Source organism: Falco rusticolus, chromosome 2, assembly GCF_015220075.1.
Source record: "Falco rusticolus isolate bFalRus1 chromosome 2, bFalRus1.pri, whole genome shotgun sequence".
NCBI lineage: Eukaryota > Metazoa > Chordata > Aves > Falconiformes > Falconidae > Falco > Falco rusticolus.
This window is the reverse complement of record NC_051188.1, coordinates 74,235,913-74,254,495: the sequence shown is the minus strand read 5'-3', so window position 1 is coordinate 74,254,495 and position 18,583 is coordinate 74,235,913. Positions and strand designations below refer to the sequence as shown.

At 42.3% G+C, this 18,583-nt stretch overlaps 1 protein-coding gene across 1 annotated transcript in view; it reads left to right on the top strand.

The window, feature by feature from the left end:
* The window catches only part of DHRSX (dehydrogenase/reductase X-linked), a 167,926-nt gene that overhangs the window by 89,848 nt on the left and 59,495 nt on the right, over positions 1 to 18,583 (top strand). Inside the window, exon 4 of the mRNA XM_037376342.1 lies at positions 15,935 to 16,036. Within this exon, the coding sequence (XP_037232239.1) occupies positions 15,935 to 16,036 (102 nt within the window). The remainder of the gene's footprint in view (positions 1 to 15,934; positions 16,037 to 18,583) is intronic.

The window sequence follows — 18,583 nt, the reverse complement described above, 5'->3', positions numbered from 1 at the left end:
GACATTTGCCTATTTGCATCCACTAGCTACCACCACCGTTACAGCGCAGATGGCGGTATGTCTGCCTCAGGGTATGACTTGTAATAGGGAGTGAAGGTCTGCAGTTGCCAGAAATTGAATTACCAACAGCCAAGGGTCTGAAAAAGTGGAAAAATTGAATAGAGATAAATCACAGAGCATTGATGGCTGCTATCCAAGTAGTCTGAAAGAACCAAACAACAAAGCAACCAAGCTGCTAACCCAAATATGTAATTTACCCTTAAATTAGCACTCTACCTGCCCTTTAAAAATATATGGTTCCACAGCTTTATACATAGCTAACCAAATTTACTTTGGCCTCAGAAATAGTGGCTGAGGTGACTTGTGTCACTTCTCTGAAGCAACCAGAGGAAGCACACGGCCCCTGTGCTGGCACAAGACGCTGGGACTGGGTCATCGCTCTGAGTCTCGCTGCAGCCCTGCTTCCCCCTTTCCCTGAGGCAGAGCTGACATGTTTTCCCAGGTGGGCACTAGCTCATCTGTGCTGCCCTTTCCTGGATGAGGGAGGGGAGGCGGGAGGGGACCCACCACCCTACCCAGTGCCAGGGCGTGTTGTACTGTGCACGCCATGGCATTGGAGGCCAGATTCAGCCCTCTAGAGGTGCGAGCTGAGCTCAGCCCTAAACACAGACTTAAGGAGGCACTATGGTGGGTGAGATTCTGCTAAAAACAGGCAGTGTGGTTTTTATATGTTGCGGCATGCTGCACCAAAATTTTGCATTACAGCCTTTTGATCTTGCAGCATTGCTAATCTGGGGCTCTGCAGCAATTCAAAATGTATTCAAAAGGCAGCATTCAGATCCAGACCTGTGTTAAAGGTAGTCTGCTAGAATAGCATGCTCGATTGCATTAAAGTTATCTGATTTCTTTCCCAATATGTGGGGGGTTATCTTCCCCAAAAATGTTAGTTTACCAATAAGCAGAAATCAAAAACCTTCATTAAGTCCTCAGATCCAGTATCCTGCCAGTTGCAGTTCTCTGCTCCCATTCTTCATAGTGTCAGGATCACAGCTATTGCCATGTTAGAAACAGTAATCTATAGTGAGGAGAATTTCTAGCTTCTTCATTAGCCAAACATCAGTAATACATCAGAAAGTGTGGGAAGAATAATTTCATACATTATTGATTCCCTGCGGAGGATGCAAAATTTAAAAGGTTTGTCTTTCCGAGTTTATTTTTCTTAGATAAAAGAATGGAAAAAAATCCAGTTTACCTATATTTGAGTTATATTTGGGTATAAACAGACTAACGAGATTCTATTTTCTCTCTGCCCCCTCTTAAAGGCTTGTCCCTGAAGGGTGCGTGCCAAAGGAAAAAGCAGTGCTGTGACTATTGCTTCAAAAATGACAGACCCTTCTTTCTACTGCTGGTTTCCTCCCCACTAACTAGAGAGCAGATGCATACAGAAATAGTTTCATACACTTAATATGCATTTAAAAATGCCATACATCTCTTTTCACCAATGCAGCAAGCTTGGCTGCCATCACTGCAGTATCACTGAGGCATTGCTGCATACCTTACGCCCCTTCTGCATGTGAGAAGTTCAGACCTGGAGGAATATCTCATCAACACTTTTCTAAAATTAGTTTAGCTGATGAAGTTTCTCCAGAAAGTCCAAAGACTGACTAGGAATGCAAAGACTTATCTGTACAGGTAGTTCTTTCTCTAGAGCTGGCGTGAAGGGCAGTGCCAAACACTGTCATGCACAAGCCAGGTATTTGAACAGAAGAAAGGCTTAAGTATCCATTTTTTGTTCACCTGGTACCTTACTCAAGCTGTACCTTTATAAAAAAATATTTTGGTTTGTTTTTCTTGAAAAAAGGGGGTTTATGCTGTTAGAAGTATCTGTTTTTTCCTAAATACTTCCCAAATGAGAGTATACCCTTTCCAGCCAGACATAGCCTTCCCAGGGATATTTTTGCTAATGAAAGGAAGATTTTCCACAAACTGTCTAATGAAAATGCTTGTCAGAATTAGTTGATACTGGACAATACACAGAATGCATATTCCTAAGAGTAAGAATTACACAGATGTCCAAAAGTCAGTTTGATTTCAAGAAGAATGAAAATACCTGAAGCACTGAATATTGTGACAGAGATGAACTCTGTGGGTCCTTGCTCAATGGCTCTGGATTACATTGCCTGAAATTCCAGGTCAGTGTTAGCAGGGAATCGCTATGAAAGATAGTTGCTTTAAAGCACCGTCACTGAATAGGGACACTGCATCAGAGTGATTATGTTAAAAGTTCTGGAGGACCAGCAAGGGAGGTGAGAGAAGAATAGCAAAGTAACAAAAATGATTTTGTGCGTATGTATGAGAGATCTAAAGTTTCCTAAAGATTAATCCATCTGAAAGAAAAAACCCAAAACCTTTCTTACATGAATACTTTCCTAAAAATAAGAAGAAATACCTATTTGTACAGAAGTAAAAAGAGAAAGGAGGTGGAATCTAGCATACAGGGCAGCCTGTGAAGCAGCAGTCAAGAGACTCTGGTTCTATTCTTGGCATTTTATTCTTCTGCACTTCTTTTTCTTATCACTTTGCTAGCTAGTAAGATCTCTGCAGCAGATTAGTAGCTACAAGAACTATGTGATTTCTAGAGCAGCAGCAAAACTGTCAGTTCTTACCTGGGATGCATTTTTATACTGTCGTTATTTTAGAAATGATAATGTCTTGTAGTTTGCTTAAGCTCAGTCTCTGCTGTGTGCATGTACATACATAGTGACCCCAAACCCAACCACTACAATTACCTTTACCTTCTATGACTCTCAGGATGTATTCGTCAATTAGTGTGCAATGATATCTCAGTTTTTCTGTTGAGAAGTCACAGTTATTTTAGAGGCATTCACAGTACGGAAAGAATTTAAACACTCCCTGCAAGAGTCCTTATCTTTTTCCAGCATGAATTTTCTTTGTATTACCCACCCATCTGTGAGCCTTTAGCCAGATCCTCCTGGAAGTTCTCACTCTTTTTTTCCTAATCTTGAGTATGATGAATAACACTGGGTCATCTGCACGCATGCCCAGTTCTCTGATTTTTCTGTCATTCTTTTTGTTCATTGTTAGTTGAAACTGAACACTGCCATTCAAATCACCTAGTTTTTGAGGTTTATAATGCAGAGGTTTAAATCTGAGTCAGTGTCCCCAAGCTCCCTTTGCAGTCTGTGGAGAGGAATGAACAGTTGTAGGACATGATTCATCTCATCTTAAACTAGATTTGTGAAACAGGTCAGATGAATCATATCTTAGAAGCCCTCTACAGACCTAAGCTTGCTTAAGCATGAAAGAGAAACAGCCTAGTGTCAGATCTGGAGAAAAGGGAAAAGTAATCCTATGCATCCTGATTCCTGGAGGAGTGGGAAAGGATGACGGCATTGCTACCCAAGGTTATTTATGTTCCCTTACCATAACCCAGGTAACATCCTAGGTACAAGTTGGATGAGCCAGGAGAAGCACTTGCACCAGCAAACCTGTGTGAATGAAGCAAAGAGGGGCAGGGGTGTGAGGGGAGAGCAGCCACCCCACCGTGTGATCAGAAAACAGGTTAGCTGTGACTAACCTGGCCCTAAGGCGGCACTGCTGGTGGAAGGAGCAGCTCTTGCCTCTCTCTCCTCCACCCGGGCTGCCTGCTCCTGCTGCCCTCACCTCAGACGGCCCTGCTGCCTCTGCTGCCACAGGGGAGGAGTGACTTGCTGATCGGTGCAAAGACTGTCTCCAGAAAAAGAGGAAAAGGAGGGAAAAAATTTGATTTTTTCAAGCTTGCCTCATGGGTGCTAGAACTGACATGGGGGGGAAAAAGGAAACTTCTGGTGACAAGGAAGGTAGTCTTTGCAGAAGTATGTGTTTTGGGTAGTTCTTATGTCTGGAGCAAAAGATGTTGTATTCCGGACAACTCAAAGTTATTCTTGCCGGGAGCTTGGAAATGTTATTCCCTTCTTCTTTGTTTTATTTCCTTTGACTTTGCAAGGGTTTTGTCCTTGAAGTACTACAAAGCAGAGACATTATCAGCCTCTCTGTGTTACCTCAGAGGGTGTGGAGCAGAATTATTTGCTGAGGTGTTTTCACAGTAATACCAAAGCTTATTACAAACATACTTCTTCACACTGGAGTTTTTTATTTCAGTGGTTTTGAAATGGTAAGCAGCTATACTCAGAAAATGCATGCTCTTTTCAGGAAATGTAGCCAATGGGAGAGTTGTTTTGCCATCACATAATGATTCTCTGGTATTAAAGTCTAGCCATTAATTGAAAGCTGATTTCATGTATGAAATATCTAGACAGTGTACTAACAAACAGTCCTACTGGAAGGGATTTTTTTCATATCTCCAAGTATATACTTGATACTGGCTTATGGAAAGAAGCTCCTGCGTAGTAGACTAGGACATGCTGGTTGCATTCTGAGTTTTGACTGAAGACTTTGATACTTGCCATAAAATAGCACAGAAGATCTTGATGATCTATTTTAAAAAATCAGTAATAGCGGGTAAAATTTAGAAGATTGAAGGTTACAAGCCAGTTCACATCTCTAGGCAATTACATCCATAAGAGGACAGGAGAAGCCAGACCTGCACCAATGATGACCAAGTGGCCCAGCTCAGTTCTGGGCCACTGTGAGAACTGGGGTACCATCAGCACTGAGCTATTTCAGTCCAAAAGCAGGCTAATTGGATTTGAAGGTTCATTATTGGAGCAACTAAAACAAAAGTCTGTTATGCAGATATTATGGATCTAGGAGTGCCTGTAATTAAGGTAACCCTGTTTTAGTGAACGCCTGCCTTTCTGAACAGCCTCTTCTTTACTGAAACTCATGTTGATTCTCTCTCCAAGATGAATACATTGGGAAGGCTTCTGGTTTTCTTATTTTATAAGGTGATGAAAGTAGACTTCCACAATTAAAAGTAAATAAATTAGGGAGGCTGGGGAAAGCAAGATTTAGGAGTGTAAAGATATAAGCAAGGTTGCTTATTTGAAACTAAATTGAATTTGATAGGGTTTAGCTAGCTTGAAGAAATTTTTTTTGAGTAAATAAATGACATCTACTTGTGAACAGTAAGCTGCTCATATAGGAAAGAAATTCTGCAAGTCAAGAGGGGAACAGCTCAAGAGGTGTGCTGGTGCATGTTTTATTCAGGATACATGTCTGATAAAATATTCTGAAGAAGAAGGCTTCCAGCAAAAGATTTCTGGGCCTTTTTGTGTCCTCACTGGTACTCTTTCATGTGCATGTATGTGTCCTTGATCATCAAATTATACAAGTGAGTAGGTATCTTATCTTTTAAGCTAGCAACCCAAAATGCATTGGGAATGTACAAGTCCAGAGTTGAAAAACTGGAAACAAATGATGACTCCATATACTTTGCAGAACTATAACAGTTTAAATCACTTGAGGACTCGGTGTCATTTCTCGGAAGACTCCTGCTCCTAGCTTGCTCTGAAGTACATTTTCCTTTTGTCGTCTTGTAAAAGCCTTGCTGACTTCTATGTTATTTAATAGCTTGACTCTGTATTACTTCCAAAAAGCTCTTCACTTGAGTTTCATTCCTGATGGAAAGTGTTAATAGGAGGACACTGTAATGTCTGTGTCACATATGTGCCATATATTTTGAGGTTTTAAATGAGATCTAAGTCACGGTATTGAGCTAAGCCACTATAAGGAGTAAATGTCACCCAAGAAGAAAAAGAAACATATCTGCAATTCACAAAATATAGCAATGAAATTTAATATAAAAGTCTGTTCACCAGGGAGCAGGAGGAAAATATAGAAGAATATAGAATCGTAGAATTGTTTGGGTTGGAAGGGACGTAGCGAGGGTAATAATAGTAGTAATGAGGGTATTCTAAACCATTCTGTCCACAAATGATGCACCTTCACTTGCTCACTGTGAGCTCTTCTGTCCCCGTGAGGCAAAGGGAATTTACCTGGGATTGTCCTATTGTCCTCTTGTTTCTGGTCCCTGTGGAAGGAAGAAAACATACTTATTTGTGAGTGGGATGAAGGCTGCCTTCCTCCATCCTCAAAAAGAATTATGAGAGGCATTTCCACTGCAATGCTTTTTTTTTTTTTTTTCCCAGATATCAGCCCCAGAGTGAAACCAGTGGTGTGGCCATGTCAGTCTCCCACCATTTTTCCACAGGGCTCTAAATGGTCCTATGAAGAGCCAAAATCATATTTCCTTTCAGCCTATGTAAAGGCACACCCATAGATACTAGAAATGATGACAGAGAGGGTTCCCAAAACAGTTGTTCAGTGGGGTAAAAACAGTCTTCCCATAGCAACAAAGGAGGATATCAGAGGACTTTGTCTCTCTGCAGTCAGAAACCTGGGTGATGAGCACCTGAACTCATGAGGAGGAGGAGGGAGATGACATCTAATTTCCAGCAAGTGTATGATGAAATTTTGTATGTATCTATTATTGTATTTGCCATTCTAAAATAATAAAGCCTCCCCAGTCAATAATCTAGAGGAAATTTTATCCACGGGAAACTGAGATAACCTTTCTCACCCTGAGAGCTGGCATTGGATCCCACTGCTCTTGTCCTGCTGCCACCACCTCCTAAGGTTACTCTTCTGACAAGTTGATAGCAGATTATTTCTTTTACAGGCCCTGTCCCTGCTGAACAGAAAATGTCAAATATTATACAGCAAAGTACTGCTTGCATGTTTGGAAAACCCAGAGCACGCTATGTCTGTAGGAACTGTGCGAAAATGGTAGCATCTTTAAATAACATCCTGCCTGGTGGTGCAATTAGCAGAGTCGTGCATGGGCATTTCTGTTGCTTTAAATGTGCTACCTCCTTATTCTACTGCTGTTACATCCCACTGCTTTGGCAAAACGATCTGTGAAGCTGTTCAGGGGGCTTTCCTGTGATGAGCTGATATTTTGGCACTAAGGGGAGCTGCTGGTTGTGATGGAACTGAAACACTGTTCTTACCCCGGAGTTTTGCTTATTTTGATTAACCAATACACAAGAGCTACTGGGTGTTTGTCGAATTCAGCAAATTAAAGGATCACTGGACTAGACCACACACTTCTCTTGTGGAAGCTGAAAGAAGTTAAGCAAGATTGCTCAGATCCTGAGAACAAATTCCTTTTTTATTTTACTCTCCAACCTCTGAGAGAGAAAGCATCTCTCAGAAAGCTGAAGACATTTTTCCCCATTTGTCTTAGTACAGTATGTTAAAGCTACATGGTTAAGAAATAGCACCATGAAATGCCTTTTTTTTTTTTTTTTACAATAGCTCTTTGAGCAACAATGTTCAAACCATGCTGAGGAAGAAAACAAAGCATGAATTGCTACTATTGGCCCAATGTGGATTTCTGTTTATGTCGTGAACACCCATGCAGAGCTCTTTTTTGACTGAATAGGCTGGAGGATGACACACAGAGGCTGTTCACAAAGCCTATCATTAGGCACAGGAAGCTAATCTCTTTAAACTGCCTTTAAAGTTAGTGGCACTCGAATGGATGACTCAGAGAAGAAGCAGCTGAATTTCAGTGCTCTTTCTTGCCTGCTGGAAGGCTGTAGACAAACTAGGCTAACTAAAGTTGTGAGTGTATCTTTTAATGATCATACCCAAACCGTATGTCTTTAAATATGCTCACTATTTTGATCTGTGGCACTGCGCTCACGCACTTTGCCAGATGGATGTGTTCCATCTGTCTTTTTCTTCAATGGCATATCGCAAGCATCAGCTTGAACAGTAAATCTGTGCTGGAGTTAGCCATAGTTTATTATTTCTATTAATAGTCTATGAATGATCAGTGATCTGAAAAAGCGCCACAACATTATTCAGACTAATAAAGGACAGAGGATAGTACAGGATAGAACCTGTAAGATGCTCAACACGTAACAGTCAGCATTTTAGTTCACAGTCACGTACTTAAAAGTTTGAAGGATTAGGAGCCAATGTTCTGCAAATTGTCACTATAACCACGGCTGAAATTAAGGGTCAACCAGTGTCGTAAGTACAATTGCAAATAGGATTTTCTGTGCATTAATCAATTTAATATTTGATTCCTGTGAATATCAGCTGCTGATGCAGAATGGGGAAGATTCTGGAGTGTTTGTGGTATAGAAGTCAGAGAGGTCATCAAGTGCACAAGGGCAGGAGCATGGCATAAACAGGAGATACTGTGCTTGCTGCATTTGTGATGACTGTCTCATTATGCTCAACTTGTGCTTGGCTGGTACACACCTTATTTACCTGTAGGATTTTGTTTGTTTTTGTTTTCCTAGAAGCATCCTGAATAGCATGCAGTGTTCTGTAATCATGCACGTCTGCACAGAACTTGCACCACAGCCCTTGTGTTAGTCTTGGACAATGTAGGAAGAAATTTCTGTTAACAGAAGTTACGTTCTGTAGATGGGGGCTTGTGTGCTTCCACACACACCCAGTAGGCAGAGTGGTAAACAACAGGTTTGGTTTAGCAGCCTAGAACCACTTTTGCATTTTCCACTCAGTGTTGTCATTATAGCGGCCACAGTTTTGAGCTCAGCTGGCTGGAATTTCCAGCTGGCCAGAAGTTTGTTCCCCTCCCTTGGCAGCCGTGTTTTAATTGAGAACGGCTTTTATTTTGGCTGGAAGATGTGTAAGCAGATGAGCAAACCTTGCTGAAAAAAATGAGTTGATTCTGGGGCACCGTACTTCGGGGAGAGAGAAGTTTCACCACAGGAGAAAGGAGATACCAAGCTTGTCTCTGAAGACTGGACCAGCCAAAGCCACTGTTTCTTTGTGTCAGCAAGGACAGTGCAGTGACAAAAGGGAAGGAGGCTCCTGTCAGACTGTTTTATGCCTTCTCCTCCTCCCAGTTCATGCTTTTTATCTCCTGGAGTTTGCTCCACTTCATTTCCACCTGCCACCTTGCTAACAGAGCTTCTCTAGCTCTGCAATGCAGCATCTATCAGATGGTAAGTATTTGCCTCATTAAGAGTGCTTTCTGGTAAACAGCAGCTCCGTTGCACTCTCCAGGTGCTCAGAAGCATACTCAGTTCTTTCATGAGCAGGACAATGTTTCTCTGTGCTGCTGTGCAGATGCCAAAGTACAACTCTGTGAGGCAGAGTAACAGATGAAAGGCCAAATTCCTCAGTGCCCCCTGTGGAGATACGGCAGTCAGAGAACAATGCACCTTGTGTGGAGCTTTGGCACATGTTTTTGGGCACGAGTATGTGACTACTGAGCACCACTTCATATTATCTTGTCTAGGAACCATTCCTTGTGCCTTGCTGGAGGAGTAACTCTTCCTGCTGGTGTCTTCAGACACTGGACAGATGGGTGGCAAGCAGGAACAGTCAAAGCGATCCTTTCTGTAGTCCTCTTTCCACCATGAGGAGCTATGAGCTCTCAGCTCCCTGCCATGCTGGGCAGAGTTGCACCTTTCCCTAGAATGGAATGGACCCCCTGCTTGTGTTTTTAACACAAAGACAGTGAAAGCATGATGGAAACCTGCTTTGGCACTAAATAATAGAAGAAAGCTGACTGACTTACGATTTCTGCTGAAGTGGACCTGTAGCTGTCCGTAATAATTGCTAGATGACAATTTAGAGTTGAATGCAGAAAGAGTGGTAGTTGGTAGGTGGCCTCCATCTCATCTTAATCTGATCTAAATCAAACCTAAGTGACATAGCCTTTGCAGGAGCCCAAACATTGCATTTTCTTGTGTTCAGCTGATCACTGAATATCTCAAAAGTTACATTCCCCGCTCATTCACTGCAATATCTGACCATTCCTTTTGCTTCTGAATTTTCCTTCCATAGTAGAACAAAATTCCTATTTCATGCTTTTTATGCCCTGTGATACAGATATAGAAGAAATGTGCAACCAGGGGCAACTGTGCTGGCATGGAAAGCAAAGGAGAGGAACTCTAGGTGTTAAAAAGAAAGGTGTGCTAATAATATGAAGAAGCAGATGGACAGAAATGGGAAAGTTGACCCCAAGTGGGAAACTCAGGGGAACGTGAACACTCAGGGGCTCTGTCAGGCTCTCCTGACACTGGGCCTTCTCCTGGCTCCCATGGGGCTCATGGTGTCAGAAAGCTCTCCAGGAGCCACCAAATGCCTGTCCTTCAGGTCCTCTGACTTTGGTTACCATGACCAAGTGAGCAGAGGGTGCACAGTGCAGGAACAGGCACTGAACAGTGCAGGTGCTTGGTGGTGTCCTGTGCAGTCAGCTAGCATAGCTTTCTGTGATTCATGTGGCCTTCTTGAGGAGCAGCCAGAAAACATTGTACCAACTTCTCTGTTGCTGAGAAGGCGCAGCACCGGGTAGATAGTCGCATGAAAGAAAGCAATTAGGCAAAGCAGCAATTGTAGCACCATCATATACATATCTATTCATATATGGATAATGGCATAAGTAACTCTCTCTCTCTTTTGGGAAATTATGCTCCTTTTATATTTTATTAGCTAATAACTTTCTGACAACAGAGTCATCAAGTTACAATAATAGTAAATAGTAAGATATTTTTAAGAGTGACAATTTTAGCCAGTGTCTGACAGTAATGTATTCACTTGCTTTCTTTGGAAAGGTTATTTAGAAAAGAACAAGGGACACATATAGTAGAAGAAAGAAATGTGAGCATGTCTGTCATTATAGAAGTACCTGAAAGCAAGAAGTAGTGTAGAAGAAGAAGAGATAAAATGGGATAGAGTCAGAAATTAGAATATTTCAGTAGCATTAGCTGCAGATATTCTGTATGTAGATTCTATTCCCCATTTTTGTTCTCAATAGCATACAGAAAACCAAAGGCACCAGTTATTTTTGAAAGCCTATTATATTATTAAACTCAAAAGTAGAATGACCACTATTGTCAATTATTAGGTACTTGAATAATTTAAAGTATACTGGCGGACAAATCAAAAAGACAGGAAGTAACATATCTAAATATTAGTTTTGGCATGTTTCGGTTTGCTTGCTGTTATTGCAGATCTTCTTTTGCCAACATTATTTCTAAAAAGTGGTTCAAGTCACATTGTTATTTCAGGTTCAGGTTTGGCCATTTGCTCACATTATTAAACACTGGTCTATATTAATTAAGACATTTTAAAAATTGACGTGCTTAGTATATTTGTGTGTATTTCAAAATATTTTAGAAACTAACAATTGTCCTTAGCAACTGTGTAATTCTTTGGTACACTGATTTAAAAAAAAAATTAAGTGCTCGGACCATGGGACAATGAAGAAACTCAGTTTCTGTTCAGAGCACTGCCACCGAGTCAGCACATGAGTGGGAGCCGTGTTTTGGCACTCTTTCTTGAGTGGAGCAGTACCTTGGTTGGTGCAGCACTCACACCAGTTAAACTGCCTCCCTGGCAAAGAGCTGCCATGCACGAATAAGCATGAACAAGGACTCTGGCCATTAATGTTTCTGCCTTGTGAGCAAAAAGAAAACTTTGGGTGTTGATTTGTTTGTTTGTTTTTCTTTCCAAAGCATGTTCTGATCTTCGGATGGCAAATGCTGTACAAATACTAATATGATGACACGCTTTCCAAGTAAGCAAGTAAATAAGCATGGTAATGATAGCCTTAGTCTACTATGCCATTAGTCTGGGCATGGTACAGTCATAATGAAGGACGGAATTAGCTCTGAAAAACTAAAAAATTAAGGGAGGGGAAATCAGATGCATGTAACAAAAAGTTAATTCCAAGGACAAATAATAGTGCACTGGCTGGGCTGAAAAGCATTCGCCTTGGCATACTGGTTCTCTAACCACCTTTGCTGTTGGCAATGCAGAAAAGGACAATTTCAAGGTCAGATGAGGGGAGAGATTAAAATTCAGTTTAGTGAACGTTCTCAGGGGCCTGCTTTTCTTGTAATGCAGTGGTGTTAGCAAAATCCAGGAGAGTCAGTAAAGCTGCCGCAGTTCGTACTGGTGGTGAAGAAGTGGTTGGACCCTGCACTGTGCCACAAAATACTGCAGCTAATGAAAGTCCAATGCCCTTTGTGCCAAGATGAATATTTTGTATTAAAAGGGAATCTTCCATTGCCACTGTGCGTGGCTGCCTTCTATGAAGCTGATGATGCTTTCCCTAATCTCTGTCCTTGATGAGTTGCCTGGAGAAGTAGAGCAACAGCAGAGTCAGCATAAAGCTTCACCTAAGTCTTTACTTCATTCGTTGTTGTGCTAGTTACTAATAAGTTAGTATTACCAGATTTTGCATATCTGAGTAATTACAGTGCCATTCATGTGGTTTTATATAGCTGCAGGGCCACAAGAGGAATGACCTGAACAGCTCTCTTCTTTTACAGGAGTTAATAACTGTTCATTTCCTTACCACCTCTGGATGCAGGACATCAGCAAAATTAAACAAAATTGCAGACCTCCTAAAGGTCTGTAAGGAGCTCAAGAAATTGTCCAGTGTTATTCATGGGTCAGTGTTGTTGAAATGGTATGACTTTACAGCCATTCCGAAAAAAATACATTTGCACCCTCTTAAAACTGGATTCTAAGCATTCTTTTGTGGTTTTTTTTTAAAAACTGAATAGGCCACTAAGTCAATTTCAGAGGGCTAATACTGTCTAGGTGCAAAAATATATAAGGATTATTAAAGCCCCATACTGTAAAACTGAAGGGAACTAAAGGAACTATTCTCCTGTAAAGGATTTTAATAACAGACGTGATGGTCTCTTGCTACTTATCTTGCTGTTGTGCCTGCAGGCCTTCTGAAATTCTTATTGTACAGACATACTATAAAGAGGCATTATGGCTCACGGCCTCAGCTGTGACAGGATGAAGTAGTTTGGTGAACATCACTGATGGACCAGGGAAAAAAGTAAGAGGAAAGGTCTCACTGCAGTCTGTGTAGGAGCCTGTTCACCCAACAGTTTAATGTTCTTGTCAGAAAGGATTTCTTTAGCCTGTGTGAAGAACTGTGTGTCTAATTTCTCCTTCTTTTAAAGGCTGTTTCTTTCATAAGAAGAGGTAGGGGAAACCGTGTGCGAGGAAGGGGTGGCTGTGCCTTCCTGAGGAGCACAGGGGAGCAGCCCTCAGGCTGCAGAGTGGGAGGGTGGAGGGAAGAGAGGAAACACAGTGAAGATCTGGAGCTCCAGTCCTCACTGTGATGGCTAAAGCCATCCTGGGGACCAGGCATCTGTGCAGAGGTTGCTACAGCTTGGGAAATCAAGCCAGAGACTAAGGACTCACCCAGCAAGGACACTGAACAAGGGGACCATGCTTTGCATAGCCTTCACCTTTTTTGCTGCTGGACTTAGTCACTGGAGGTTGCTCAGTACTGTCTGGCTTTCCCACATTGAAAAACCTTTTGGTCTTTCTTGGAAAATTCACTTTATGGAAGAAGTTCGGGCAAATCCACCTCAAAGCTATAGTGTACTGGGTCTAGCTGGGGTGGAGCTGACAACATCTAGCTAACTTGGAGCCCCACCATGATATGTAGCAAGCTAGACGAGAGAATAACATCTGCGCTAGAGATTCACATTTTCTTGCTTAAATAGCTGATGCTTAAACAGACCAAAAGCCTGGCATGAAATATGTATACTTTCTAAAAGGCTAAAACAGGTGGATGAGGTCACAATTTTCTTTCTTTTCGCCCTTATATTGGGTTTGTGTGGCAAGGCTTTGGTAGCGGGGTGGGGGTACAGGGGTGGCTTCTGTGAGAAGCTGCTAGAAGCTTCCCCCATGTCGGCTCTGAGATGGACCCGCTGCTGGCCAAGGCCAAGCCCATCAGTGATGGTGGTAGCACCTCTGGGATGGTGTATTTAACAAGGGGACAAAAATCTGCCCAACAAAATTGCAGCCAAAGAAGGGAGTGAGATGATGTGAGAGGAACAGCCCTGCAGCCCCCCAGGCCAGTGCAGGAGGGGCAGGGGGGGCTCCAGGCACCACAGCAGAGATTCCCCTGTAGTGCATGGTGAAGCCCCCGGTGGGGCAGGCTGTGCCCCCAGCCCATGGGGGTGAACGGGGGAGCAGATGTCCACCTGCAGCCTGTGGGGGACCCCAAGCTGGAGGATGGAGATGTGCCTAAAGGACACTGTGACCCCATGGGCAGCCTGTGCTGGAGCAGCTCCTGGAAGGGCCTGCAGCCCCATGGAGAGAGGAGCCAGGACTGGGGCAGGTTTGCTGGCCGGGCCTGTGACCCCATGGGGGACCCATGATGGAGCGGTCTGTGAAGAACCGCAGCCTGTGGGAAGGACTCATGCTAGAGAAGTTAATGGGGAACTGTCTCCTGTGGGAGGGACCCCAGGCTGGAGCAGGGCAGAGGGTGAGGAGCTCCTGCCCTCAGGAGGAAGGAGCTGGCAGAGACGGCATCTGATGGACTAACCGTAGCCCCATTCCCCGTCCCCATGAACTACTGGGGGGAAGGAGGTAGAGAAATCGGGAGCAAAGTTGAGCCCGGGAAGTAAGGAGGGCTGGGGGGAAGGTGTTTTAAGATTTGGTTTTATTTTGTACTATCCTACTCTGATTTGAATGGCAATGAATTAAACTAATTTCCCCAAGTCAAGTGTGTTTTGCCCCTGACGGTAATTGCTGGGCCATCTATCTCCCTGTCCTTACCTCGACCCACCAGACGTGTGTTCCATTTTCTCCCCCCTGCCCAGCTGAGGAGGGGAGCGATGCAGCAGCTTTGGTGGGCACCTGGCGTCCAGCCAGGGTCAACCCACCACACCCCTCCACACCCCTTTGCAAAGTTTCTAAAGAATGTGGATAGTTTTTGTGGGGATAGCTGCTGCTTTGTGGAGGGACACTGCTTGGTTTTGCTTCATAACTCTGGTTGTGGCTGTCATGCAGAGCAAGGCAACTGATGAAGCAGAGCTGTGAGTCAGAGCGTGAAAGCTGAACAACTGCAACAGGAGGAGAATTTTCAGACCTGATGGATTTAAAGTTATTGGGGCATTTAAGTAATATTTTTTAATTTTAATTAGTTACTTTTGTAGTGCTCTAGTAAAGGGCAATGGCTGACTAATACTTTGGACAAAGGGTGCTTTTGTTGAAGACATGTTTTCTTGGAAATAAAAACATACTGGTGTTAGATATATTTTTGAGACATTGACACTGTGCTGCTTGACCAATGTTGCTGGCATAGGCAGACTGCTGACCCCCTGCCCCCTGTCACGCTGCCCCTTGACCAAGAGCGGCACTGTGGGCAGGATGTCTTCCCCAGTATCCATGCGAGGTATGATCCTCTCAAATCACACTGCCATTGCTGGAGACAAGGGATGGTACGACTCTTACTCACATTCAAAAGGCATTTATGTGACTGGGTGTTGCTGCCAGGTGACCCAGACACCAAGTGTCCCTGGATGTCCACCAGAGCCATGGTATTGCTTGTGATGCCGTGTTTGCTATCAGTGATCGAATGAGTCACCGTATGGGCATGCCAGTGACCATCTTTCCTACTGCCTCAGTAAAGCTTTGTTTTATGATACGTTGTCAGACTCCATCACTGTTCAGATGACAGACACTTGGCAGATAATCTGAAAAAAAACATAGGGCAGTGTATTGGCATCAGAAACACAGGGAGACATTGTGATGCCCGATGTGGCTTCTCCACTCCCCATCTGATTTCCAGTTGCCATGTCTTGATCATCTCAGTGCTGAAGAGCTGTAGCCCCTCTTCCTCCATGGTAGCAGTAAAAATAACAGTAGGACTGGGACATATTTGCTCCATTTGATACCCTTCTTCACCTCCTGGCAGCAGCATTCCTAATATTTGTTCTCTGAAGAATCAATAGTTTAAAAATAGAAATTTAGGAAGGAAGGAGAAAAAAGGAACCTTCTGAGACCAGCTTTACTATAATTTTCAAAACCTGGTTTATTTTTAAAGTCTTTACTTTCCTGATGTTATTATCACATTCTCCTTGTTGATTTCTTTAAGTGTATTTTAATATGATTGTAACTGACTTAACTCTGTTTTTGTTCATCTTCATCTCTTTCCTAGTGGAGTTTTTATACTGTGATTTGGCTTCCATGAAGTCTATACGGCAATTTGTGCAGCGGTTTAGAGCAAAGAGTTGTCCACTCCATGTCCTGGTGAATAATGGTGAGTTCCGTTTTTTTCTTCACATATCTGCCAGGGAAGATGTAACAAATGGGGCTCTCATCTATCATTTCGCATTTCAAATTGATTATCTGAACCATATGGCAGGTTACAATATGACTGCATTAACAGGGATGTCTTTCTAGGAGTTAAATTGCATTTTTTCAGAGTGAGTCAGCTGAGCAGACTGAACCATTCAGTGCCACCTTGACTTGTGATGCTATTGCAAGTCTTGTTCCTTTGCTGTGCTTTTTAGCACTAAAAATCATGTGACTGCACAAGAATCTAAGCATCCATAATTTAAAAAAAAAAAAAAAAAAAGGAAAGGAACCTGGTTTTTATGTCTGTAGAAATCCTGTCCTTTCACCTTTATTTACTTTCTTTTCTCTTATATTTTCCCTGTATGAGCACATTTGTTTACTGTGGCTGCCTGGTGAGCTGGGTTGGGGGATTAATCCATCTGAAATATAATCTAGCAAATTATCCAGCAACCTCAGAGCAGTCACTGCTTAGATCAAGGTGCTACTGGAAAGTTGTCCATGAAGCTGCATCCTCAGTGGTCAGAGAACAAATTAAAAGGACAATATTTGTCTTGCATTCATACAATTATCAAATGAATCTCATTACTTTTAGGGATTTTAACTTTTGTTATTCACATACTTGCCATCTAATTATGTTTTATAGCCACAGTATTTTTGGAAACCAGCCCATACAATAACTTTCCTCCAAAAACCTTGCATGCTATGCATGCACTTTCCTAAAGGGGAATTTTCACCTGTCTATTTAACTAGGGGAAAAACCCGCCAGCAACAATTTAGGTTTCTTTTAGAAGTTTTCTGCTGTTATATGCTGCTGTTCTTGTTTTCCCAATTATTTGCATGTATTTTTATTAAGACATCCCAAAGAACATTTTCTTTTCCTGTGCACCCTTCAGTTCCAGCAAGGGCAAATGTACTGTAAATACATGAGTTTGTTACATTTGTTGATGACTTAAAGAGCTCTCAGTAACACAAGCAAATATTGCAATAAAAATTCAAGAGTTTTTTATTTCCTGATTGATATGAAACATTCATGAAATGTTTAATTAAATGTTCATTTTTATTTGATTAGTCAAAAAAGCCTGCAATTATTATTTTAATTGTACAATAATTAAAGTTAGTGGATATTTAATCGTGGTTACAAAATCTTTCCAGTTTTACATGTTTATTTTTAAAGATGCAGAGTACAAACTGTTACACAGATGTGAACAACATTATTTGAAAAAACAGCATTTTGTGGAAAAAAAGGTTTTGAGATATATACACCTGTCAGACATCCTCTGCCCTCCATTGGTTTTCTGCACGAGCAAAGCCAGGACTGTGCAGCAGGAGCTTGGGGGCAGCTTGGGGGAAAAATGATGGGGCTGAAGCAACAGCATAGCTGAGAAGCCCTCCTGAATAAAGGATATCGTTCTACCCTAGCTGCTGCTGAAGCAGGATGGATGAAAACTGCAGCTAAGGATGTCTTTTCAGAAACAAAGTTATATGAAAATAGATTTCCTAGCATGCCTATTATGATACGAGACCAAAAAGTGTAAGCTCAAAACTTCTTTTAAGAAGCTTGAGACTAATATTTGCCTGAATCAGTCTATATTTTCACAACCTCCGTGAAAGACATTTAATTTCATTTACACTTGGTTACCAAATGCAATTGGCAAGAGAAATCTGTTGTTTGAGAATCCTGTTAGTAACTACAATTAAATGAGTGGTTCAGCTCCGCTTTTTGCTGAATCTTTAACAGAATCACAGAAGCAAACATGTCCAAGGCTGCTATAAAGACTCCTGTATAATTAGGTTAGTCTCTGACCATTACCTGGCAAGTCACCAGCCTCCACTTCTGAAAGCTCTTTCCCATGGTTTTTTTTTGGTTTTGCCCCCCCCCCCCCCCCGCCCCCCCCCGCCCCCCCCCCCCCCCCCGATCTTTTTTGTTTGCTCTTGAAAATAATCTGTAGCATATAGTTTTGTTACTAGTTTCATAGTGAAAGCCCAAGTGATTTCTTGGTACACAAGAGGAAAATGAATAAAACCAAACAGAGGAGAAATGGCCTGATGCAAAAACTTTTCAACAACTTCTCTTGGATTTCCATCAGTGTTGAACATATCCAAGACAAATGCTGATTTTCGGGCTAACTGGTAGGACTTTTCCCTTTCCCTTCCCCTTCATCTTTTTTTTTTTTTTTTGGTCACTGCTTTCACTGTAATGCAATGCACTAAAGAGGAAGGTTAAGTCCATCGTGGACTGCAGGGTTAGAGGCATTACTCACTAAAAAGCCTCATCACTGTGGCCAGCTCCACTGCCTTCGTGATGTGATACCCTGGACACAATCTTGTGTGCCTGGAAGAGGGCAATGCTTGCAATATTTAAATGTCTGATGGGAATGAGTTGTTGGGCATGTTGTCAGTGAGTGTGTATGCTTTCTGTCAGAAAAGTCCTTTGTCAATAGGAAGGCATTTTGCATGACCATTAGATGTGTTGCAGGACATCTCAAAATGACATGGCTGATTTTCTTAT